Below are 27,199 nucleotides of genomic sequence, written 5' to 3'. Positions count from 1 at the left end.
GTTTCCTCAGCCGCTCCCCATCAGACTGGTGCTCTAGACCCTTCACCAGCTTCACTGTCCTCCTCTGGAGTCGCTCCAGCACCTCAATGTCTTTCCTGTGGTGAGGGGCCCAGAACTGCACACAGTATTCGAGCTGCGGCCTCCCCAGTGCCGAGCTCAGGGGGCCGATCCCTCCCCCGGCCCTGCACTCTCCCCACCGTCACGGCGGCCATGGCGGGGCGGAGCGGACGCCGCGGCCGCAGCGCCCCGAGGGGGCCCCGCGTGGGGCCGCGCATTGGCGGGGCGGGGGCGCCCCCTGCTGGAGAGAGGCGGTGCGGGGGAAGGCGCGGGCTGCCGCCGCCCCGCTGCTCCCTCCGCCTCCCCCTCACCCAGGGGCGATAAACGCCCCTTCTCACTCGTTTTTCGGAACCCTTTCTTCTCAGCCGTCTGAGCTGCAGCCCCGCCTCGCCCTCCCTCCCCTCTCTCCCGCGCCTCCAGAAGCCGAGGTTTGGCAGAAAACACCGAATATCGCAACCATCGTGACAGCCAGCACGCGGGCGGGCACCCCCGGGCACCCCCGGCCCCTGGGGAAGGCGCAGGGCACTGGCTGGGGCGCACCCCTTGCACTCGGGGTCGGTGCTTGCAGGTGGCATCCAAAACCCACAGAACCTGGGCGTGTTTATGAAGAATTAGTAAGAATTTCTTCTCAGAAAGGGTCCTTAGACATTGGAACGGGCTGCCCAGGGGGGTGGTGAAGTCACCATCTCTGGATGTGTTTAAGAAAAGACTGGACATGGCACTTAGTGCCATGGTCTAGTTGACAGGGTGGTGTCAGGGCAATGGTTGGACTCGATGATCCCTGAGGTCTCTTCTAACCTGGTTGATTCTGTGATTCTGTTTCCCATCACGGTGCTGGGCAATGCCTTGGCCGTGTCCCCACCACGGGGCTTGGCTCCATCCTCCCTCTGGCCAGGACCCCCCACGCCCTGCAGGTGAGGAGAGGGCGGTGGGGTGTGGAGAAAGGCAGCGAGGACAGGCCAAGGCACGGAGCAGTGTCCCACAGAACACGACTGAGCGAGCTCAGCCCCTGCAGCTGACACCACAGGGATATACCAGACCTCTGCGTTGACACCACAGGGATATACCAGACCTCTGTGAAACCAGGAGTGATGTGGAGGTGGGGGTGATTGCCCTGGTATTACTCCCTTGTGGGTGTCTGCTCCCGGTCTCGGTTGAGTCAGACGCGGGCTGCTGGTCTGAGCCAGCGCAGCTGCCCCAAGCAGGGACAGAAGAACAACTTCATCCGAGCTATGGGCTCCGACAGACGAGCTCTGGGGCTCTGCCAACACATCTAAGGCGTTACCGCTCCCAGACGGCTGCTCTGTCCCTCTGCCAGGAGCTACCATGCTTCCTAGCTGGAGCAGGAGGAGGGACATCTGCCTGGGCTTCAGCCACCACAAGTCGCTGCCGGCCTCCCTGTGCAAGCCTGTCTTTGCTCTCAGGTGAAAGGATGGACCATAAAGCCTAGCTGCTGAGATGCAGCTGTCCAGGAGGATGTCCAGAGGAGCAATGTGCCTGCAGCAGAGGGTGGCCCAGGCACATGAGGGTGGTGACACTTTGCCCGCTTCTGCCTCTGGTAGGGCTTGCCAGCAGCTTGTTTGCATGAGGATCAAAGACTGAGGAATGAGTGTGTTGCAAAATCACATCCTCACTGAGCACTGATTTCTTATGGCTGATCTATGATGAACGCACTAGCCCATTAAATTTCTTTTGGGCCATGAAGTCCTCTTATTCCCTCTGGGATGCCCCCAGACCTGATTTCCCCATGTTACAGAACTGCCTTCTCAGAGTGGTTTTTCCAGAGTGGCTCCCCAAGACGTGGCACAGATGACTGTGGCTCCCCTTCGGGCACCCTCAAGCCTGCAGCACAAAGCTTGCTTTCTTCCCCAGGACGGTTTGGGTATCACGGGACAGAAGGGACGCTGGGCTGTACAAATAGTTGCACAGTGCAAATCTAGATAAACTCCCTTTGCATCCCAAGTCCTCTCCATTGATGGTGATGGGTCTGAGGGTCACCTTGAATCACAGGAATGAGCACAATTTGCCTTGTGCCTTCTGGAGAAAAAAAAAAAAGACAAGAGAGCATAGAGCAGCACAGCTTTATTTCTGTATTTTTACCAGAAACGAATCCCATACAGAGTAGAGAGTGATGTAACCCAAGCCCTAAGTACGTGCTTGCATCCTGGAATTAATTGCCTTACACCCCCTCGTTATTTATAGCCCTGATGCCGTTCACAGCAGCTCCACGCTGCTGTTCTTTCGGCTGCACTACTCCGGTGCGCTGCCTCCGCCAGACCTGCAGTACCAGCAGCAGCTGTGTTGTGTGTGCAGATCACATAGCAACTGCGTGCAGCTGCCTGCCAAGGAAAACCCGCCCTGCTCGCTCGCTCCCCTGGCTGGTTATTAAATGAAGGCAGAGAACAAAGCAGTGGGCAGGGAGGGAGACGCGCGGGGAAGAGCGAGAGCAGATTCCTTGGCTAGTGATACCTAAAATCTCCCTCTGAAGGCAGCCGAGGGTTTGTTTCAGTGCAGAGGGCTTCTGCCCTTGGAGCTGGGCTGGTGGGACGAGGAGCTCCAGGCTGTGCTGGCTAACATGGGTTGGGAGGGGAAAAATAATTCCTGGCATTGCTGATAAAGCCACGTTAAATCACACGTGGTTTTCCAGCTCTAAGCCAGCTTGCTCAATGAACAGCAAGAGCAAACGGTGGGGTGGGTGCATGGCAGCAAGGAGGCACAGGGGTCTGGGGGAGCTGGATGGGATCTAGCCCACGGCTGCTGCCTTCCTCGCTCCTGGGTGAGATCCGAGTTAGGGCCCCAGCTGATCTGGCACATTGCTGCCACGAACGCGCCGCTGTGGCTGGGAAAGGGAGGCATCCGCGCTGGCAGTGCTGGCCAACAAGCACAAAATGTGGTCCAGGATGGAGCCAGGCTGGGCCCCCGCGGCGGGGCTGCAGCTCAAGCCAGGTTTTGGCCCTCTGTCAGGGATTTCTGTCCGCCTTCTTCGGCATCTACTGGAAAACTTCTCTTTAAATCCCTTAAACTTCTTTTAGGCAGGATTTTTACTGTGCCTCAAACCTCCTGTAAGCAGCACACCTATGCTGGACAGCATCACAGCCCCGGGGCTCTCCCACTGCCCCCGCTCCCAGGGACATGGAGCAGTGGCTGATCAGGGAGGGAAGAGCAGCCGGACGAGCCCTCACAACAGCAGTGCAATTCCCATAGAGGCATGGCAGAGCAGTCACCTTTTAAAGCTCTTTTAACACATCATGCCCAGCTAGGGTGAGGCTGCAGCTCTCCCTCAGGGAAGTGGAGGCATTTACCGCTCACATAGCTGCTGCTTTCTGATCGAAAGAAGCTGAAGGACAGTGAGGACCAGAGCTGTGACTGGGGCTGGAGCGGTGGCATGGAGGCCAGGCTGCCACTCGGGTCCCCTCCCGCTATAGCTTCTGCCTCCGGTGAACGCCAAAGTCTGCAGCGGCCGAGTTCAGGAAGAAACAATCCGCAAGTTTCACACATCAGGAAAGGCCAGCTTTACACAGTCTGTTAGAAAATATGTACGACACAGTAATCAGATTCGTTTTATTAAAAAACTTGCAATAAAATTCCTTGGAATTCACCATCTTAACTTTGAGAGTTGCAATATTTTACTAGTACATAATAACACAGTCTCACATATTTACATTATAATCCTCTATATAACAAAAATAGCCATGTTGTACTACTGAATAATGCTTCCAAACATTAGCCTCAACATTTCAGTACTTCCCCCAGCTGAGTCACTGTCCATGCTCTTTAGCATTTACAGTATAGAACAAAGCAAGAAGGAAAAAAAAAAAATAAAAAGTGTGTGCCTCATGATTTCAGGCAAATCCCTTTAGGATGGTAGTTCTCCGACTCCCACATTTTTCAAGAGAGATAAAGTGCATTGGAGGGGAAGATGTATACGTTATAAAATATCAGCAAAGAATTAAAGTATATTTGCAATACTGTACAGAAAGTAATGCTAGAAAAAAAAAGGCTCGCTTCACAAACTGCTGCTGCGCTGTTTTGGCAGCAAGCCACAGGTAGCAGGGGGGGCTAAAAAAAAAGCTAACTACAAGAAAAAGAGTGGCCTATGCAAATGCCACTGTGTGATTTTGCCATGGGCTTTCGCTAGGTGTTTCACAAACCGAAGTGCAGCTGTCTGGAGAAAGGAACTTTTTTCTTTTTTAACATGGAGCTGAAGGGTGGTTTCCACACAACGTGGTCAGCCTGCAGCAACTGACAGCTGCAGCAGCAAAACAGCTTCAGCCAAAACCAGGCTCCAATCCTGAGGGAGCCGCAGCACAACCAGAGACGCAGTGTGTGAGTGTGACAACCCTGTCATCTCCCAGCTTGCTTGGGCTGGCAGCCCTGCCGGGCAGGGCTGAAGGTCTCCCAGTAAATCCACTCCTGCTGACCCGAGCAGGACTGATTACCTTGGGGAATTTCACCGGGACAGGCCACTGTCTCCGAACTGGACGTTATTTCGGTAAGCCGTGCACTGATCCGTACGGTATTTGTTTCATTGGGGATTCTTCTTCCCTTTTTAACATTGGCGTTTGCTGGTACGGCTCTGCAGCGTGTGAGAAGGGACACGGCCGGAAAAAGCTTTGGAGCCATCACTGGAAACCAGGATACTTCTGCTCTGTTCATGGACTACGTACAAACAGGATGCCACTTTTTTTTTGGTTTGCTTATAAACTACTCTAAATAAAAATAATTCTCTTCTGGAAATGGATGGAATGTATATTTTGACATGTACAAAAACGTTTTAAATGTTCACTAAATACAAGGAACATCTTGCTATAAAAATAACAGACCCTCCCACCTGCTGTCCCCTCTTTACATTTCTAATTATAAAATGGTACAGTCATCTCAGGTTCCTAACATGAAACAAGAAGTAAGGATGGTATTACATACACATACAAAACATTTAGATATTTGACATGTGAAATAACTGTATACATTCAGAGCAAACAAGCATCTTGATCTTGCTATTGTTTTTCACGCTACACAGGACTGAAGAATCAGGAAACAAACAAAAAGGGAAAATGTTATTTCTTTTTTTTCTCTCCCTTTTTTTTTGCATTCACCCCAGAAAGAAATAACTTCCACCGATTCACAATTAAAATAGTTGAGAAAGGCAAGATTAATTTCAGATGGAAAATCCATCCGTTGGCTTTTCATTCAAAACCCACATCATCTTTCATTCATCTTTCTTCTCTATTTCTCCCTTTGAAATATAGCTCCAGCTCTTGCTCAGGTTTTTTTTTTTTCTTGAAAAAGAAGTGCCGAAAAAGAGAAGGGGAGCGGCGCGGGTTTCCAGCCCTGCGGGGAAGCTGCGCGGCAGAGGACAGCCTTCTCCCTCGCTCGCCGCCCCAGCCCGCAGCTGCCATCTGCTACGCAAACAAATCCAGACTAAAAAGTCCATCTGGCGTCCCTCTTTCAACTGCGAAACTATCAATTAGTTCAGGTGACAGCTTGGTAAAATAAAAGAAATGCTTGTGTTGGATCAATTGTCCCTATTTAAAAACTCTGCTAAAACGACGCCTCCGCCCTCATTTTCCCTCGCCCTTAAAACATTTCATGCCATTGTTTCTCACCGCTCGCATTAACCAAGCTGATTTGTTGCTGTCACGCTGGTTGCCCCATACACACTCACACATTTTGCATCTATAAAACGAATGAGTCAATGCTCAGTGTTCTTCAACGAAGCAGCAATCCCGGCCAGCACTGGTTATGAAGAAGCTCGGCTGCCCTGAATCTGCCGACACCCCTGGGCCTATCTTTCATTAAGCCCTTAAACTGAACTTAGGCTGGCTCCTTTCCCCCGTGCCGAACCCGAGCAGCCTGACCTGCTACAAGAGACACAGGTAGCACAAAATGCAAGAGAGAAGCTGTGCGGTGTTAGTTTGATCCCGTGATCTCCTTCCCCTGCAACAAAGGCTCACACTAGAGCGAACATTTGTGAGAGGGGCTGGGAAGGAACTGGCTGGATTTCTCTGCCATTTCAGTCCTGAGACATGGATGCATCCCAACAGCAAACCAAGCCCTCCTGCTTCTGTTTAGAGAGTCAGCTTGTTCTGGCCCCTGTTCCCAGCAGCCTGGTAACTTTGTCCCTAAAAAAACTACAAATGGTTAAAAAAAAAAAAATCTATTATTGCTCACAAATAGAAATCAATAAATGACTATTGGTTTTCTTCATTTGCACAGCCTATAAATTCCTGTTCCTGCCTTATTTCAAACTATATGCTTAGTCATGAGCTTTTCTACGGACAGAGACCATGAAGGAACGACCCTCTTACAAACAAAGCCTGGAAGATTCCCGGGTGCCTGGGCTGAAAGGCATTTCCCACTGTTAGACATAACCTATATCGTCATTTCAGCACAGACCAATTGTCACAACAAGGACTTGCAGTCCAGATATTATATATAAAGACTTGTGCCCCGATCTTTGCCTTTTAATCACAGAATTCACTCAAAGGGCTGTGGCATATATTCAAAGGAAAAAGTTTGTAAGGCAAAACTCTGGAAAATCTATACGATGACTGCACACCAGGTTTAACAAGAACAGCTTTCCATAAAACATGCTTTATGGAAAATCTACAGCTGTGTTGTACTGATGACTAAAAGTACAGAGAAGTGTTAAGTGATCTGCAGATACCTGCCAGGGCAACCCATCCGTATGTAAAGGTCTTCCGAGCTAGACATTTTTCAAATTGGACAAGCATTTCTTTTTATTTAGCAAAGGGGAAAAGAGTTAACAGGTTTGGCAACAAAAACTTTGGATTACAAAATACATATTCCTTGAGAAAGATTAAATTCAGAGCTGGATCTGTCTCTGGTGCTTGGGTTCATTTTGTTAACAAAGTAAGAATGTATCCCAAACGAGTCAGTCAACAAGAGACCAAGTACTGCCCTTCTTGCAATGACTTCCTCTGGATCTCACCCAGGGGTCATTAAAGTAGTGAGATCCAAGGGACCTCTTATTGTATGTGATTTTAATAATTTTATTTTTCAAGTTGCCTCTAGAAAGCCTATTTCTTTAGTGCCACAATCTCCCTCATATAAAAAGCCTAAAAACGGCAGCTGCTTCTGTTTTCACTACAATACAGTTTCCATAGTCGTATCAATATACTTTTATATGCATACATGGCAATTTCATTCTACAGAATGCTTAAAGAATGAACTGCAGTGCTATGATTGTCCTGATCCTGGTTTTGAGGCTCTAAAGCAGTGAGAAAATAAAAAAAAACACAAACTCTCAGCAAGTGCCAGATCCATATCCCTGTCAGAATGGGTGAGCCATGGGGAAGGGATGCAGAGCTGGTTCCTTGTGCATCTGCACCCACATATTAGGTCATTTGTGAGTGCAAAGCTCTGCCCATATAACTTTTTATGTGTCCTACCTATTGAACAGACCTTCAGGCAGGCAGTTTAGTGAAACCCATGAAAATCAAAGGATACTCAGAGCGCAGACTCTCTCTGTCCGGGTTTCATCCTGCAGCCCAGCTGGAGTGAAGGTGAGCCTCGCTAAGGCGAATGCTTCTCCCACCTACTACTCGCTCACGGAAAAGAAGAGAGAAGAGCCTCAGATGACAGGACAGGAAGAGCTCGGAGAGACACAAGATCAGCTTAATGACAAGAACACCTTTCTCAGAGAGCTGCACCGTCCTCTGGCCACCCGTGCTGTGGGTGGGCAGTCATGGTGTGAGCCTGCAGAATCATGTGCACGAGCACTTGTTCGTCAGAGGGCACCAGAGGATTCTGTTTTTTCCTGGCTGCGTGCTAAAGGCCTCTTCCCCTTCTGAACAGGCAGCGCTGTGTCCTCGGCATCTGAATCCCACATATTTAATGCTGGAGCCCAGGCTTAGCGGGCAGCGGTACTGAGGACTCACACAATGCTCAGGATGGGACTAATCTTGCCCAAAGCTGCCAATCTGGAGGTTTAATTTTACCCTGCAAGGAGTCTCAGTGGAGAGACTAAGCAAAAACGTTCATGGGCTTGCAGATCTGCAGAATTAAGGCTTTCATACATGTTACCAACATACATCTGGGGGTCTTAATATTTATGAAGCACCTCAAATTCCCAAGGCATTTCACAGGTTATATACACAAAGAATATTGTCAGCCAGGTCCTGCTTTAGGAAAACATTTCCATTTGACACAGGGGCTTAATTACGCTCATAGAAGACCTGTTGAAAATAACATGATTTTGGTACAAGTCCAAAATTAGTTGTAAGTGCTTTTCTGAAGAAGGACGGACTAAAACATTTACTTAAGTGCTTTTCTCAGTTCTGGCTCCAGTGATGTGTAACCTGGCTTTGCACTCGTTATCACTTAACAGTGCTCAGAGCTGTAGAACACCTGAGCACAGGGACGGAAAAACATCTTTCCTGAGCGAAACTGCAGGTGGAACTGGGAAAACAAAAGCAGAAAGACTCCTGACCCAGATTTGCTAGGACATCTCTTCTGAAAGATGACAGTATGGTGATACGTAAAAACATCTCGCCCAGCCTAGCACCCTGCCTCTGCCAGCGGCCACCCACAGACCCCAAGGGACCACATCTAGTATGGGATACTCAGGAAAAGAGCATGCACAGTGTGATCCCTCTCCAAAATCCTTCAGTAACTCCTAGAAATATGGGCAGGGTCTCAGTTACCATCTATGTGACGCCCCTTTGAGCACAGCTCCCTTTAATGATTTTGCTGGGTAAAGGCCCAGTTCAGCACCAGCTGGGAGTTTTACCTCCTGCCTTGCTGTGCTGTGGGTGACCCTGCTATGGCAACAGATAATTGGCCAATCTATCCATTGAGATTAACTTAAGTTTCTGAAATAAAACGAAGACTTTGTGACAGCTCCTCTGAAACCCAAGCAGTTCGGCCGGGAGTTTTGTGTCTGTGTGCTGGGCTGCAGCGGGCAGGATGTTAAAGGATCACTGACAACTTGGACATCGTGTTCGTGATGTTCCTGTGACATGTAGCACCCAGGCTCCAGCGCAAAGAGAAGAAATTGTACCAGCGTGTGTACTTTCCATAGGGCGACCTGACTGTGTATAACCAGCTTCACTCTTTCCCCTGCAGTCGTTTGAGATGAATTTAATTCCTGTGTGAAGGGCCAGTATTTGGTGGAAGCACCACTTAAATCCCATTTCAGCATTATTTCCAGAGCTTAAGTGGAGCTGATGCGGTGCCTTGTGTAAACTCTCTTGTGTAGGGGTGAATTTCAGCATCAGTTCCCCTGATGCTGTGGGCCTTTCCCATAGCAGCAAGGAATAGAGAAGACATTAAAGAATAAGGAAAATACGATTACAGAACCACAAATATTGGCAAGACTGACCTAGCTGTGCCCTCTGGAACGATCTCTAACATTCTTTTTAAACCAAGCAGACTTCCAGCTGCCTGCATCTCTTTAGTTAAAAAGAGATGTCCTTTCAAATGGCTTATAAAAATGTAACGGCACATTTCCGGATCATGGTTTTGAAGGATGATTAGGCTGTGCTCCTTTGCCTCAAAGTTACCCCGCAATTTAGGGACTAAAAACATAAAAAAAAAATTAATCTATAAAATGAACTGAGTTCTAAGTGGACCAAAAAGCATGGACTATAATTTTTCCTTCTTCCTGTACTAAAGAAGCAAGTTGGCCAAAATTTTAGGGATAGTTCTAAACACCTTTGATCCTGAATAAGATCTGACAAACCCAATTTTGCCTGGAAGTTGGTTTCGACATCTAACGAGTAAATCCACAAGGATATTAAATGCAGCAAGAACCCTAACAGTTGCATTTTGAGATGCTGCCATGACACCATCAGGTCAAAATGTTTGACCTCTCCATGAAATTTCGATGTAAGATGAATTGTTGATTCTATGGACTTACTCAGGAGGCAGTAATGTGATTCAAATCATCTGACTGTCAACAGAAACCATTTACTCTTGTATAACAGTAGCTAAAAATGCTTCTTCACAGTTGAGTATTTTGACTGAAAAACTAAAATCGTACACTGAGCAAGTAACAATAAACTTTTCCCTGGAAAGCGAGTTCAGGATGAACTAAATAATCATCACAGGTCATTATTATTTAGGTGTTTTGACTTACGTTAGTTCTGCTTATTTTCAAATTCCCTCCTATATATACCAAAATATTCTGGTATATATATCTATATACAAATTGCAAGTATTCCATTATGCTTGCAACAATGTTGACGGGGACTCTGGAGGGCAAGGAACCACCTGAACTCTTGTGTTTGATAACAAGCAGGCAAAAACTGCCCTCAAAACATAAGAAGTGAAATGCACTAAAAAAAAAAAACAACTAAACAAACCAGAAAGTAAACATTTCAACCAGCTGCCTCCTGCTTCATTAGCAATTTCTGACGCTGGTATCAGCATCTCCAGACCCTTTCTAAGAATATTCTTGTCATCTGTGTAATGCACAGCTGTTAACAAGCAGCCTCTGGAAACCTCTCAGGCACTCCTTTAGCCTAATGGTCAGATTTTGGTCTGTAAAATTAAGAAAAGACGTGATGTTATACTAGATCTTCTCTTCCAGCTACTGAATTGCGATTTGAAGGAAGGCCATTAATGTACTGACAACTACTAATAGCGTAAAATATAGCAAAGGACTACAAGGACAGAGTGAAGCTTTAAGCTTTTCTTTCTCTCCTTCACACTGTACGATACTTTGTCAGGAACAGAGCTATAACTAAAAGCCAACATAATGCAGTTTTAAACCAAAGCTCACCAATCTCTGTTAATTCAGAGCTCTCTTACAAATAAAGGCCTTCAGAATATACCATTTCCAAGGCTTTCACTTAGTGAAAGCAGGCTTCACATTAACACAGGGTGCTGGTGCACCATCCTTCTGAAGCCTTGTGTACTTCATGCAGAAACAACAAGGCAATGATAAATCCTGGAGACAGATCATGAAGTGACCAGCGAATGGGAATTCAGATTTCTGGATTGAACTCTTGAAAAAGCTGGGGTCAGTCAACAAAAACAGTGTGTCCATCCATAACAAACTATTAACAAACAAACATAAACATACGTCTTTTCAAAAAAAAGAAACAAAAACCCAATTGAACAAGTGTAGAAAACACTCAAGCTGTCATTTCAGTTGCGTGTTTATGAGCCACTGAAGAGTTACATGACTGCTCTCAAGCACGTGGGTAAACTGGAAGCGTTCATCTCCCATGTGAACAAAATGAACGTATGTAGATGATGAAACCGCATCCAGGCAGACACAACTGTTGCTATTGCTTTTCGTGACCATCTCAGAATGGAGTGTGCAGGAGTGACAGTGCTCTGGAGGCATGTGCATGACTGGTCCAAATCCTAGAAAGCTGACTCGGTCCCTCCCTGTGACCCTCCCCTGTAGTTTAGTGTTGGATCTCTGTTTGTTTTTCAAGACTTCACCTCTTCGCAGTCTTGATCAGTGGAAAGCTCCACATCGGACAGTCCAACCTCCATTGCCATAATCAATGAAATATCTGAATCACTGCTGACTGCTGGCTCCTGTTCATCTGTGAGGATACAAAAGACAGGAAGAGGGCATTACAGTCACGTCTTTCTGTCAATGCATTACTATTTTTTAGTTCTGCAGATGGGACCCAGAGGTTTCTCCACCACTGAAGTTGTGCTTAGATTCCAAACTTTGCTCTTATTCAATAACTGTCTAAAGCATTTCAAAAATATCAGAAAATTCAAGCCATCGGTACTGAGAAACACCACGACAAGGAGCCTGGATGGGTAATGCTTTCTTCTCCTCCTAATCCTCTCAGGGCTCTCCAGCCAGGCCCCTCATCTCCAGGATCTTCCTCCCACCAGCTGAGCACTTCCTTCCCCATCCCCTTTCACTTCCTCAACATGGCATCATTCTACTCTCCTCACAAAGGCAGCAAGTTAAGGACAAAGTCACAGTCACCTGGGTGAAGTGGGTCGACCATCTGGAAAACATTTCTAAGAGGAAAAAAATCATCCCAAACCCTCCTTAAATGACAGAATCTCTGTTAGCAGAGACTTTTAAAAGGGTGCTAGGCTAATGTCTGGAAGAAGCAACATGGGTGTCGTTAGTTCTGCCCCAGGACTCGGGACCAGGCTCCCTGCCTTCTTAGGTGCCTTCTTTCTCTTTTTCCGGTCTTTTCTGTTCACTCTTTCCTCTGATTTGAAGATACCTTGCAGGTTCTTGATCCAGGCCAAAGGGACCTACCTTAATCCACCGTGATCCCAAATACAGTGAGTCAGATTATGGACTTTTGCCAACCTGCAAATCCCATCAAAACTACAAGTGCAGGAGGAGTATCTTGTTTTTGTTTTGATCCTACAGCACTTACTACATGTGTATTTAGTAGCAGATAAAGTCAACAGATTTTAAAGGACTAAAAGCTAATTTTCTTTCAAGAACTTTCCTTCTTTCTTTCAATCAGGAGAAGCAAAGCACACTGGATCCCTGGGGAGATTTTCAAAGGCACAAAAATCCCATAGGTGGCTGAGTCCGTGAGAGAAAAAGTTGATGGTTCATATTTTCAAGTGGTTTAATTACAATAATAATTGCACTGTAACAATACAAAGTATTTAAATCTGTGGCAGTTTTTCCTTTACATATTTTATTTTTCATACAATAGAAGTAGAGCTTGATTGATGCTAAAAAGTCTAAAAGTTGAGTATCTAAGAATAAGTAAGAAACATTACAGAGGAGCCAGGAAAATAATAACTCCTCACAGTTTAATTATTCACTTCAAGCTAAGTGAGCACAATTAGTCTCCTCTGAAGAGCTGCAGGATTTTTAGATCTGTTTTAGAGAAAAAACAGGTATGTACTTCTGCTGGTATTAGACCTCATGTTCTGTGGAGAGAGGTTCAGTGGTGTCTGCATTATTCAAACCGAAAGAGCCAGTGCTTTCCTTTACAACCCTTCCCAGTCTGGATTATTTTTATACTTTCTTGATTGCAAGATAAATAATTAATGCACACAACCTCTTTGTATCTGTATACTTTTTCCTTATCAATACGATAGAAGTAAAATATTTCAAGGCATTGCTTCTGACTATAAATGTTTCCACTGGAGGTGGAGGAAGTACTTACAAACTGAACGGTATCTCCTGCAGACTTCAGTGGGCTTCAGTTAGATTGAACCATTAGGTGAACTGTTAGATCCAAGGTACAAAAGTGCATCACATTCCTCCAAGACTTAAAGCATCATCTGTAGTGGTAACAGCTCCCCAAGCCAGAACGATATGGTTCCAGACCACCTCATTCCTCTATAACTAATAGGATTCTTAAAAACAATGAAAATGATGCTTTAAATGTTGACCTAAGAGCAAGTTTATATTTGCATGACAGAGTTCCTGAGGCTTAGCCGTGTCAAACAGCTGCTTGGAGCACTATTGAGAGAAAGCTGATTTTCATCTGAACTAGCTGTGCAGGAAAGGACTGGCTGCATGGTGATAGCCACACGCATGCTGAAGAGGCAGGCTGAGCTGCCAACACCAAATGTCAGAGCATCAAATGAGAAGTGTTTATGGTGAAGTCTTATTTCAAGAATTGTTGCTTCTTCTAGGGTTGCACAGCAAAAAAAGATCTCAACAGAGTTCAAGATAGGCAGATAGAATAGCAGACTTACAGCTCACCTACTGTCTAACCTATGTATATAGAAGCACCCACTTTGCAAACCAGCAAACTTGAGTTTTACACTAAAAACCCTATACAATTATTCAAATTCTTGGATCTTACTCTTTCCAAAGTGTGGGCTTTGTAGTTCGTCTTCTTTGGGACTGAAGTGCAGGTCAGTAGGAACAATAAACAGAAGATCCTAAAAATGCCCATGCCTATGCCCTGGCCTTGCTTTTCCAGCGCTGTGGAAGTGCCTAGAAACATGAATACTCCACCTTCCTTGCTTGCTAACAGTGCAGCGGTTCAAAATCCTAAAGCTACAGCCTGCTGCTTCAGTAGAGCGGGGAGGAAAACTCCGATATCACCACCCCTTACACCTTCCCTTTCAGGGAAAGGGTCAGCACCAACATTTCTTTGGCAGACACAGACAACACAAGGAAATGAATGCATCCCTCAGCATGACATGCTTGCTCTTGTAAACAGGAGTCCTACTACTGACCCCAACATGCACAGGATGAAACTCCAGGAGGCTGCAGAAGTTACACCAGACACAGATCAGCTGTAGGTAACTCTGGCTGCAAGGTCTACAAACCGCCTCACCATGGCTCCCCCACACAACACAGGCTTTCTAGACTGTGGTGTTTTTTTTCTTTTTGGCCAGCTGCTCAATAACGTGAGCCAGCACAGTTAGTGACATTTGGTAAAGCTAAGCAAAACTCAACTAAACCGTGAGTGCCATGAGCTTAGCCTGCATTTTGCATCCCTGGTTTTTAGATCTTATTTACAGTGTCAAAGCTTATGCAATCACACAGCTTCTACAGAAGATGCCTGACTCACTGTTAAGAACTTTTATGACCTTTTTGCAAGTTTTTTGAAATTTGGTGTTTTTCTTAAAGCCCTGAAGTCAGGTGGGGATCTCAACTTTCAGTGAAGATCTCAGCTTTCACTTAAAAATAAATGAACCTTAAGAAGTAAAAAGGAAATAAAAGAATTTAAAAAAAAACATATCCCTCATTTCTAGACAGATTTTATGTTGGAATATCTGACATGTGGTTTTAGGTTTTTGACACTGGCAATCCTGCCTAACAACATACACTACAATACTTCACCATGTTCTATAGCATTTCATGCCACAGGCATAAAGCCTTTTGCTTAATGAAGCAAAAGGCACATCCCAAGCTGCTTTTCAGCCTGAGTGCTAGTGCCTACAGGAGGCAACTGTAGACCTCACTGCCACATTCCTCTCATGTCAGCGAAACGCAATACACCACAGCACGCTGCCTTCCAGACAGACTTTTTCCACTCACTTATATTCCCTGACACACATTCATTTGAGAGGTGCAATAAAACAAACTCCTTCTCTGGCCAATATTACTTTAAATTTAATGATGCTAATGCAGGAAGAGTATCACCACGTAGATATGGAACTGCCCTACATAAAGTGCTACAGCCCTTACTTGTGGCAAAGAATGAACTTTATATAAAAGTGATGTTTATATTTGATTGTAATTGCAATCAAACCAGGATGAAAACAGCTAATTACTCTGATGCTCTAAAAACAGTAAGAGTGCAAACTAGTAATAGTTATCTACTGCTGCTGCTACTCCTAACACTTTGGGTAAGTCTGTGGCTGTTGTACACTAATAAATATTCTAAAAGAAAAAGGTCAGACGATGGGTTTCTAAGAATTTGATACTGTTTGCACGAGTCTTGGGAGGGACCTAAGCATTCAACAGCGAGTGGAAAGTGAGTTTACAAAAACATTCACCTGCCACACGTAGGTAAACATGCAGGCATGGGCACAAATTGAGATATACTTGTAATGACCCACTCAAGGATGAGGAACAAACTGATGTAACTGTGGTGGGTTTTACACTCATGGAGGCCTCATCCTGCTCACCACTGTGCTCCTCCCAAGGAGGCCACATCCGACGCTGTGCTCTGATGTCCCTAGGACACGTGCAGTGCCACAGGGCTCTCCTAAAATTGCTCCTGCTTGCCTCAGAAGCTGAGATTTCCCCCAAGCTCACGGAGCTGGGAAAGCTTCAGAACCCAACGACTGGGCTAGAAGGTCCGCAATCAATTTGCATCCAGGAAATCAGCAGAAAAATAAGAATACACTAAAATGTTATACAGCAAAAGCTTCTTAGCATTGGATGCATACAAGATTTGTCTAAGATGACAGACTTCTTTCCTTCTCTGCACTTTCAGGTAGCTCTCTGCTATTACACCCATTTGTGAGTAAGCAGAGATGTATCAATTTTTACATGTCAAATGAGAGCTGCCACCAAGTGTGTAATTCATCTACTGAAAGTGTAACTAAAGCCAGCAATCTCCTATTCTTGTGGATTAAAAACGTGGGCCACAGCAATAAACTATTCAGCTGGGAGTCAGCCTCCCTTCCTTCATTTATTATCAGCTCTCCGTGAACTACTTCAGCATACTCGGTCCTGCTCCCCTCACTAACTGTTGAACAGAGCTGCGCAGCTGCTAATGGTTTTCTTCATCTTATGACAGTCACAGGTATCAGAGGGTAAGAAAAAGCTGCCACCATGCTTCTGACTTAGGTGTAACCTATTTGCCTAGCTATAAAGTTGAGCATTTAGCACAAGAAACAAGTCTTGTTTTGTGCAGATCTTCCACTCTTGATGGTAGATGCCCAGCTTTGAGGAGAAATGAATAATTATTGATTTCTTCATCTAATGAAATGCTGTGAAAAATTCATCAGTTATTATCCCATCCTTAGCTGGCAGAAATTGTACAGCACACAATGGGACTCTGCCTAAAACCTCATTTTGACAATAAATATACAGCAAAACTTGGACTTAATTTCACTATTCATTTCACATTGTCACTACAATGAAATATACCTTATTTCAGAACTCTTCATTTTCTGAAGATAGAACTAAGCCAAAACATGAAATCCCTGGTGACAGGTATGCTCTCAGATCTAGACAAATATCTAAAATTTGTGTTAGCATGAACCTTACTCCCATCTGGGGCTCACTTCTACTAAAAAAACATTGCCCCCCATCATATGTGTCTCGAAGTATTTTGCTCCAGAAGAAATGTGACTATGTCCTGGAGCTCTGAGGACCTAAGAAGAAAATATACCCAGGCTCATTAAAGGCATTGATGCAGGGCCTTTATCAGAACGGATTCTGTTCAGCATGAAGCCACAGCAAACTGCCAACGCAAGCAGTGTTATTCAGATTTTGTTTCAGTATCAGAACAACCAGAACACTATTTGTCACATTTGATTTATGACAGGGAGAGAGAGAGAGACATTTCTAGAGCCCTCTGTTTTTGTCTGCCCAAGAATGCACTTTACCATTGCAGAGCTTATTGCTCCCTCCCATTGCAGCCTTGCCACAGCATCACTTTGCTGCTTATAGTCTAAGAGGAGGAGCATGGTCCTATGAAGCTGGTACCTCAAATGGCAACTCCTTCCACAACAGTACCAATCAAATTTATTTTATCGCTAAGACCCCCTTCTTTAAAAACACCACTGAGTCTTAAAATTATTCTCAAATTAATCATCCAATACTTCTTATTGGATCATTTTATAAGTCCCAAATTCCTTCCATGTCATCGTGATAATCGTAACATTTTAGAACAGGCCATAACTGCACTAACAAAACAACTGAAATAAAACAGAAAAAAATGTCTATAAAACCTCTAATGCAAAAGAAGCAGTGGGAATATGTTTGAGGAGAAAGGCTTATAAAAAACCTGTTACTAATGCGGTCATTTTGTACACAGAGGCTAATAAAATGGATGAAGAAGTCTGGCTGGCTACAATTGAGAACAAAGTACTAGGGAAATATTTTACTGCTGTTCCCTAGCATCAGAGAGAGACTTATCTGGGCAGCAAGGGGGAAAGCTACTTGAGCATGGTAACTGCTTTTGGAAGAAAAGGTTAGAGTCTTTTCCATAAACAAGCCAGAGCTCTGTGAATGTACTAATGGCAACAGAGCTTCATCCAGAGGATAAAGCAGACAATGTCTGAAACACATTGCAAAGAATACCCAACCATCAGCACACCAGGAAGAACCAAATGCCATGACCTGGCAAGATTCATTCAACCCAACAATTCAAAAATGTGTTTAACTGGATCAAACCCCTAAGTGGCTGAGAGACTTCACAGATGGGCCTGAATATGACATAAGTTGGACCGGATTGGCTGGAAAAGCAAACAATTTTTTTCATTTCATATATATCTCTATATCTATCTTTAATGAGCATAAACTAGCTGCTTGGGATTTTGTCCATGAATCAGAACACAAGGCCTTTGAAATTCACAGCACGTATTAACATTATTCTAGGAGTCAACGCTTTGGAGATGTGTATTCTCTCTCTGAGAGGCTGGCTGACGTTTTGGGAACTCTTGATCAGCTGTCTTAGCAGGGAGCTGCCAACCCTCTCTGTGATACAATGAACATGCCTCTACCAAGTATGACATAAGAAAACCTAGTATTTTTGCTTTCAGTATACTTTCCTCTTTCTCCTTACTCTTATGGGTCATGCTCATCACGTTCCTGCCCTGGGACCAGCAGAGAAACTCCTTCTGTGGCCTAGATACTGCAATGTTGTTTTCTCATGACTAGTCTTTCCTCTTTCCTATTGGAAACTCAGTCAAAATATGATCAGAAAGATTACCTGAACAGTCAACGGAGTCAGCACACTAAGGTCTCTTGCACCAACCTCTATGCTCTCATATCAGCTAATCCCCATATTCAAGGTCCTTCACAGTTTGTCTGCACATCTGGTCTTACTCACAAAAAAGTATTTTCTTCCATCTTTGACTGACCCCATTCTTCAGCCCCCCACTCTCCCCTCGTTTGACTGCCAGACAAGAACTACCTTACTTCCTTCACAACAGGGCATCCAGCCTCCTAAACCTTTGCAAAGCTACTTTTCCTCTCTCCCTCCAAGCCTTCCCATTGTCTGGAAGGGGAGAGCGACAGTGGGATGCTACTGTTCACCACTGGCCATCCTCAGTGCCCAAATAAGCACCAGTTGCACCTCTGGTCAGGAGAGCACACTCTTCTGATGCCCACAGTAAGTTTCAGAAATAAATCTGAATGCATTTCATTCAATGTACAGCCTGTTAGAAATGATTATTATTTAGAACATGCAAAATTATTCATCTATTTGATTGAAAATCAGAAAATGAGACCTCCCATACAAAAGGAAAAGATTCAAACTTTACGTGACATGACATGTAACTACATGACCTTACCTACCTTTGGTAATATATTAAATAGTCAAAGATCTTTAATTCTGAAAGAATTTAGCTACTTTTGGTAACATCCTGCTGTTTCCTACACCACTCAAAGAATCCTAAGAAACATTACACTAAGTTTTCCATTTCATGTTAAACAAAAAGTCTAATTCAACTCTTCACCAAATTTACTCACAGAAAAGTCTCTCAGGTCCAGAATGAACTAAACCCACTATTACCGTGCAGTCCCAAGCACTGCTACAAACACTTCACATGCAAGTATTATTCTCTGATCAATTTCTATTATTCTTCCATTTAATTTCTCTGCGTGCAGACCAAATTTCTGACTTAGCCAAAGTATAGTTCCGTGTACCAGCAGCATGACAGAGCCAAGCAGTGGAAGTCCAACTCCCCTGCTCTAGCTCACCCTCCTGCCACCTATCCCGAGTCAGCTCTGCTATTCCTTTGATTAGCCAGGGAGTTGATTTAATTTAAAAAAATGGCTGCAAACTCTCTTGGAAACATTTTTTGCTAGGCTAGCAGCTGAACAGGCTGGCTCAGTCACAAGGCAAGTACTGCAGCCAACTTCAGGAAAGAAGTATACAGAAAGAGAGAAAGGAAGGGAAGGGACCCCCCCTTGCATTCATCATCTGCAAGCTGTCCCTGCGGTACCATGACGTTATACGTCTAATATGTCAGGTGTAGCATAGGGACTATGTTTTCACTTGGTTTTCTTAGCAGCTGCTAAACAACCAGGGCTCATTGGTGTCAATGCAAAACAAACAGCATTAACTGATGGAGTTAAAAATAATCATGCTTTGTCATGTTAATGGTGTGTAAGGGATATTGCAGGGATTCTTTTGGTAGTCGAGGTGAGAAGTGCGGAGAGATACACACCCTTTGAGCAGTGAGCAAAGATCTTTAATCACACTGCCAGCCATTGAAAAATCTGAAGGGACAGCAGATATGTGACAAAAGCACAGTTGTATGTACTACTAATGCTGTATGTACTAGCATGTGTCACACACTGTATGACCTAGAGGCAGGCTGTCATAATAGAGACTTACATGCAAGAAGCATAATTGCACAATGTAATCGTGTGCATCTCAGTTTCCATGGGCTATACTGGTGACGGCTATTGTGACTGAACTTTCTTATTTATATTTTAAAAACCCGTGTCAGCAGTGTGCTCTGCTTCCTGCAAGCCTGAAAGGAGAAGGAAATTACAGCCTGACTCAGACACATAATGTGCTGGATTGAACGAGCCAGAGGGGAATGGTAAGAGAAACTTCAGTTCTGTTCTCTTCTCAAGGAACACAAGCAAGAAACATCCTTTCACAAGGTGATTGAGAGATGTACTCACCAACACCACACAAATCCCCCAGAGCAGTCACACCAGAGAGGTATTGTCATACCCCGAAGCATCATACAATATTAAACTAAAAGACTCATGTAAGCTAGTCATTTCCAAAACCTTTTTCTCTGGTCTGGATCATGCTGCAGAGCTGTGACCTCTCCTTGGGGGACTCCATGGCAGAAGCAGCTGTACAAAGCCACCTGAGATCGCTCCTTCTCAGGACTGCAGATCCCTGCTGACCCCACCTGCACAGCAGCTCTGCTTTGCATCCTGCTCCTGGCTGTGAGGAATGAGAAAAGGATGCTCAGCCCACAGGCACCCTCCTTCCCACTGGGGCAACCAAAGAGCCCATTGTGGAGCACCTGAGGCTGGGTGGTGGCTGATGCTCAGCAGGGTCTGCCAGCACACAGCAGGGCCTGGGGGTAATTGCAGCCCATGGCTATGATCTCTGCCTAACAGCTTCAGCATTGCTGAATCCTGCAAAGATACCCAGTACCACAGCCCTCCTGGGAAGTGGGAATGCCACCTCTGGCACTTGGGGAACGCAAGAAGGGGCGCTTGGTACTTGGAAGAGCAATTCACCAAGGGCACACAACAAGACTAGGACATGGAAGTGGACCTGCAGAGCAATGCCTGGCTAGGCTGTTGTAAGAGATCTCCAATTAGCCCAGTTATTCTTCAAGGATGTTGAAAGCTTCTCACTCCTACTTCAGCTCATGTACAAGGTGGCTACTATCCAGTGAAAACCTGCACAGGGGCAATTAATTCTGAGAATGTAAGCTGCTGTGACAAGCAGAACAGCAACATTTCTGCCTTATCACTACGAACTGCTTCCTCAATTACAAGTATGTACACAGCTGTAACAGAAAACAACAGCTTGCTTTAAATACAACTCCTGTTAATTTCTGAATGAGGGGGTTGGAAAAGCTCATGTTAGTCTGGCTGAGTTTGTCTGTCATGGCAGCATGTGCATGATTTTCAAATCTGTCTCTTTAAATACCTTTTACTGCATAAGCTCTCAAACAACCTAGGTCACTAGCAAAGCACAGTACTGAGGAATCAAGAGCAGTTACAATGAACATCCTTGTGCAAAGATGTCACAAAATGCCTGTGCATATATTAGAGAATTTAATGAGAAAATGCACAAGGAGGTGGCTGAAAAGCTCAAGAGTGGTGGAATTACTTGAATAAAGTGCATGTGTATCTCCTCTCCCTCTCTCTGACACACGGTCCTGCCTTCCTTTCCAATGCTGCTAACACTGGGCTCCACCTGAGATCTCCAGGACATTTCCAGGATAAAGGGGCAAGTCACCAGCCCAGCACTTCCTGGGCTCTTGAATTTTGTGCATGTTGCCAGGAACCCCTTCCTCACCATGCATGTTGGTGATAGTCATGCTTGGCTGAAATTTAATTCCATTAGAAATGTCTGTAATAAAAATATCACCCAGGGATGTCTTCTCATTACATATGAAAAAAATGCACATAGTAATGAAGCCAAAAGAGAAAAACCCCACAGTGGCGGTGGAGAAACCTGTGTATCAGATATGTCATTTTTACTGCTGTCACTAACACTGTTTAAAGTTGTATTTTGCAACTTTTACCTTAAGGGGAAAACAAGTTTTCCTTTTTGTTCAATAGAAGGAAACAACGTGCCTGAGAATGGGCCAGGCTCTGTTGCAGCAACATCTCCAATGCCTGAAGCAGGACACAGCTGTGGGACTGCCGTGCCTGCCAAGTCTGGGCAGATTAGTAGGGCATTCAGTGGTCACACATCCACACAGCTTCAGCACCCTCCGCACTGCCCAAGGGCTGCCCACAAACAACAGACATGTGCAGAGACCATAACATTGTGTGTCACACTTTTCGCTTTTCCCTTCTGACACCTTGCAGCAAAATCAGTGTCTGGCCTCCTGCCAGCCACACGTGGACTTGCAGAATTTGACCATTTCTAGTCTCCTGTCACATGCTGACGCTCCTACAGGACGGTCAGCTACATGCCCCCAAAAAAACTGGGAGACATTTGACCAAAGTACATGGCTTAGGTTAAAGATCAATTGTCACAAGTCCATAAAAACAGAGAATACATGACAGAAACAGCACGACAACCCAGAGAAAATATGTTCTTGAACTTAACAGGGCTGTCTAACCTGATTTGAATTGGACAGCTTAATTATATATTTTGTCATAGGCCATGGCTTATCTACTTACTGTAGTTCTAAAGATAAAGATTGATTTAAGTGCAATTCAGCTGTAGAAAAATCTCTTGTAACAAAAAAAAAAAGAGCCTCAACCTTACAGTGTCTCAGTGACTCTGTAAGAAATCCGCTGTTTAAAAGCAAAGCACATGCTTTTCAGTCTCACAAACTCCACCAGGTACTGGAAGATGTAGCCATTTTTGATGGTGTGGCGTCACCAACAGTACAACATTCTGCAGACAGGTCTGATGCATGTATTGGAACACAAGTAAGAACCCGAACGGATGACTGCAGCCATACCCTATAGCTATACTATTTCTACTATGCTAAGATGGGCACATAGGTAAAGTGACTGAACACATGAAGGGGATGGTTCAGTAGCTTAGCCAGGCACTTTTTATCTTTACACAAAACATTTAAGATTTAATAGAATGATTGATTAAATAAGAATCATAGAATGGTTTGGGTTGGAAGGGACCTTAAAGATCATCTAGTTCCAACCCCCCTGCCATGGACAGGGACACCTTCCACTAGACCAGGTTGCTCAAAGCCCCATCCAGCCTGGCCTTAAACACTGCCAGGGAGGGGGCAGCCACTTTTCCATACAGAAGAAACAGTTTCAGCCATTTATATGTGCATGAGCAATGAAGAAAAATAACGTGACAAGCTGAAGTGTCACCCCTTAATTTCATTAGAATTGCAGTAGTTTTTTTGAAATAAAATCTAGATGTTTCCAAAGTAATATATTCTACTAATTTGAATCTCCTTCCTACAGGCTTCTTACAGCATTAACACACTTCTCTTTTGAGGGCCCTAGGATAATTTAAAAATCCTGCAAGGAAGCGGTCTTTAATATCCAGTTTTGCAGAATGTTTACATAAGGAAATTTTACCCTAATTGAAAACAGCGTACACTTCATTTCTAGTGCCCTGTGTTCAGATGCACTCTTGGCAGGTACTCGTGTCCGATCCTCCCTCATACACACACAGAAAGGACAGCTCTGACCTTCACTGAGCACTGGCAAACACTTAAGATGAGTCACTACTAACTGCTGGAGCTACCATAAATGTCTCCTTTAAAATAAGTAACCTGAAATGCTTAGCTGTTTTCAGATTTTTCATCTTCTCTAGAGTCTAAGTGATGATGATGTTTTAAAACAATAGCAAGAAAGGGCAGATAGTGCAGAAACCACACTTCAAAATAGCTTCAGTAGGACAATTTCTTTAACAGATTATTTCTCTTTACTTAAAGAGGAAGCCTTAGGAGACTCGCACAGGAAGGGATGTCCTGGGTAGTTGAGTCTACTCTCTACTATTGTAGTGGCTGCACGATATAATCCCTTTCAGATTTGCTAGTAATTAGCATCCTTCACTGTACAAGCTCCTCAGCTACTCAGTTCATCTCTTTGCCAGTGAAGAACTACAGCCAGGTGTCAGTTAAAAGCTCTAATACCTGATTTTCAAAAGAACCCTTCATGCAACACCAACCCACAGAGATTTAAATTTCCTTTTTACATCCTACGATGACAGATGAGTTCAGCTGCTAACGCTCCTTTCTCTTAAACCTCACAAGCCTATCAAACCTTGCAACACGTTTTACATTCCAGTGTAATTATGCAGTTTTTGAACAGGAATTATTCTAGCTCTGATCTTCCCTGCAGCCTACTCAACAGTTTTGCTATCAGTAAGATTTGCTATTTACGGTTGTGGCCAGTTCTCTGGCTGAGAACAAAATTTGACCATGGCCACAAACAGAAATCTTGCTATCAAAACGTGAACTTTTGTGCTCAAGACTTCTTAAAATAAGAGCTTCCCATTATTTGCATGGTCTACGTACCAGGAAGGTCCTTGTGTGCCACAGGGCAGTTGTAAGCAGAACGTGCCTCGTGCCAGGCTGCGGGTCGGCATTTTGCACAGGGTGCAAAAGGACTCAAACTGCTGCTGACATTTATGGATTGGCAGATGGGATATGACATTGTCGGTGCTGGTATTATCTATAAATCTTGTATAACTGTGACTGAGTACTAGCAGAAACAGTAAAGTAGATCTATGCAGCCAGAAACAGCCCGTAGTTTCCAGCAGGAACATTTCCCAGGACTTCCTGCAAACCTAAGCAAAAAACCTGATTTAATCCATCTATACATAGTTGTTTTTATGAGAAATGTGGCTCTTCTCATTAGTTTAGAAATCAGACACACCCCCCACCCCCAAAAGAGACTGTATCAAAACCTTTTCTTTTTGGAAAAGTACAACCTCTTAAATGCCCTTTGGATCTCCTTTAGGTGGCTTTCAGTTTGCTTAAAGGATTTCGCAATATTTTTGATGTAACCAAAAGCATTCTATAGGAAAGAAAAATAAGCACATTTAAAACTCATCACAAGCACGTGAAATAAGGATTAAAATACAACTAGGAGGTATACAGAATCACTCTCTATCTGGAACAGAAATGTCCAAAATGTTATTGTTTCTTGCAGCAGGGAGAGTGCATCAGATAAAATTCTAACAAGCTGGGCTGTGTACATTAATGCAAGTTCACAGAGAAACTCAGTACAGAACAACAATCGAGAAAAGCATTCATAAAGAAAAAGGTCAACAGTTTATCTAGTTTTGTTCATTTAGAAAAATTTTAAATCAACTGATGCCAATCTCCTTTTAATTGGAACACTTCTTTGACAATGCTGCAATAGCTCAACATTTTTGGTTTTTTTCCCCTATTAAAAAATAAATCTTTGATCTGCCAGGCCAGGCCTGCTATATTCGAATCTTGACTGAAAATACATTTATAAAAATGGTTTATGTAAAGAAGAAAAAAAAAATCAGCTTTTACAAAAACTAAAACCAAACTAACAAGCATTTTGAGTTAAAGATTTTAAATTAATGTGAATGTCCCTCTAAACCCCTGTCTGCTTCCTGCCTGTCTCCCTTTCTGCCCAAAATGAGACTTTATGAAAAAAACCACAGCACAGTTTTACTTGACCTGACTCCTTGACTTGAGATGTGCAACCAACAGTTTTGTCTTACCAGCCTAAAGCAAGAGTGCAAGCATGCTACCTCCTTATTTAACTAGCTCCTTTTGCTTTCCTTGCTCACGGTTCACACAGGTAACATCACCAAAAAGCGAGCTCCATTTACTTCCTTACAAGATGCTAGATGTGACAATTAAAACCCAGAGACAGGCAACCAGTCTGCAATAACCAGCAAGGCTAACACTAAAGAGTGAACTCAATCTCACCTGAAGGCCACTAAAGGTGCCTAAAAGGCTCCTCAGTCCTAGCACCCAGAATAATTTCTCACTGGCCAAGTACCCTTGAAGGCCTGGGGCTGCCTGGCAGGAAATCCTGCAGGGACATCAATAGAAACTTAGGCTACATAAATCTAGGGCCGTTTAGCATTTCCTTTCAAATAAGCTTGCAGTCACAATCTAGTTTCAAGTGAACAACTTCTGGCATCATAAAATCCCCCCCAGGCCACTGCTTTTATCAGGGACTCTTGCTGAAATGCTCACGAGAACATGAGAAAGGCCAAGACCAAGACACTCGTTTTCAGAGTTTCTTCTCAGACCAGTGACAGGGAAAGGTCAATTTAAGTTTCAAGAAATTGCAGCTGGAATTTTACTAGAAAATATGTTCATTAGGTCACTTGGACACCACCACTACCATCAAGACCTCCCTAACACTCTACAAGTAAAACTCAAATTGGAACAGAGTAATTTTTCAACACTGTTTGTCTGCATGAAAACATTTTGTCTCCATTTCAATCTTTTCAGTGAATACATACTCCTGTTCCACCTTCTTTCTGAAGGTTCTGAGCATTCACATTCTTCAGAGAGGCAGAAGGAGATATTACCCTATGTACCAATACGTACCTGGAAAAGTAAAAATAACAAAAGCTCTCTGAAAACCTGGAAAACCAAGCATGTAACTTCAAAAAGTGTAAATGCCTTTGCACTGATTGGTTAGTATTTCCCTTGGGAACACTACTGCAAAGTTAGAGTCAAAATTTCATGACATTAAGTTTGGTTTTAACCCCTTCTACCTTTCCTTTTCCATTCAAATTCTTCAATTTCAACTCCTTCATTGAAACTGGTGGTTTCTAGAAGGTTCCCAGGTGGTTCCAGAAGAATATTTATATCTCAGGAGCTTTTTAAAAAAATTTAAAGATTAAAATATTGTTACATTATTTATCTAGTCTGGAAAGACGGCTTTTAGAAACTGAATATTAATTTACAATATATTTTCAGTTTTTACAAGGGAAGTGGACTTGCATCTTTCAATCATAACCAGACAAAAACTGAAGGATTCTTTTAAAAAGAGAGACAGAAGGAATGAATTACTGCAAACAAATGTAATTGTTTCCACCCTGTGGAATATGCAGTCATTACAGTAGTTTAACAAGGCACTTTTGAGGGTGAACAACTGAAAATGGAACCTTTCTATCACAGGTTGTCTTCAACACTCTTTCCTTTGAAGTGTACCTTTAGGCTGCAGGTTCCTCAGCAGCTGGGAGCATCTCCCAGAGCAGGTTGGCAAAGGGTCTTTTTTTTTTTTTTAAATCTCCTACTCTGAGACTACTTTGGTCTTACAGACTGATAGCTTTTCACACACAGAAAGACAATTTGCTGATGCAACTACCCTTTCAAAAAGCAATTATAAAGAAGTAATAAAGTTTAGCAACATCTCAGTTGAATTCAATACCCCATGCACAAGGGGGCAAAATCTGAAGCAAAGTCATACATATCTCATGTACCACATTTGGTG

General features: G+C 43.9%; 1 protein-coding gene across 4 annotated transcripts in view; it reads right to left on the bottom strand.

Annotated features, from left to right (window-relative positions):
- Window positions 1–2,142: 2,142 nt before the first annotated feature.
- RNF150 (ring finger protein 150) overlaps window positions 2,143–27,199 on the bottom strand; it is a 128,685-nt gene continuing 103,628 nt past the window's right edge. Inside the window, exons 7-8 of one of the 4 annotated variants that reach the window (XR_011048364.1) lie at window positions 4,497–11,579; window positions 2,143–3,579 (exon numbers count right to left, since the gene is read on the bottom strand). Coding sequence is in view for 3 of the 4 variants with exons in the window: in XM_068402864.1 (XP_068258965.1) it covers window positions 11,461–11,579 (119 nt within the window). In the remaining variant the exon portion in view is untranslated. The other 3 variants (XM_068402865.1, XM_068402866.1, XM_068402864.1) reach the window with 3 other exon arrangements.

Source organism: Nyctibius grandis, chromosome 6 (assembly GCF_013368605.1).
Source record: "Nyctibius grandis isolate bNycGra1 chromosome 6, bNycGra1.pri, whole genome shotgun sequence".
Classification (NCBI taxonomy): domain Eukaryota; kingdom Metazoa; phylum Chordata; class Aves; order Nyctibiiformes; family Nyctibiidae; genus Nyctibius; species Nyctibius grandis.
This window is presented reverse-complemented; position numbering and strand designations above follow the sequence as displayed.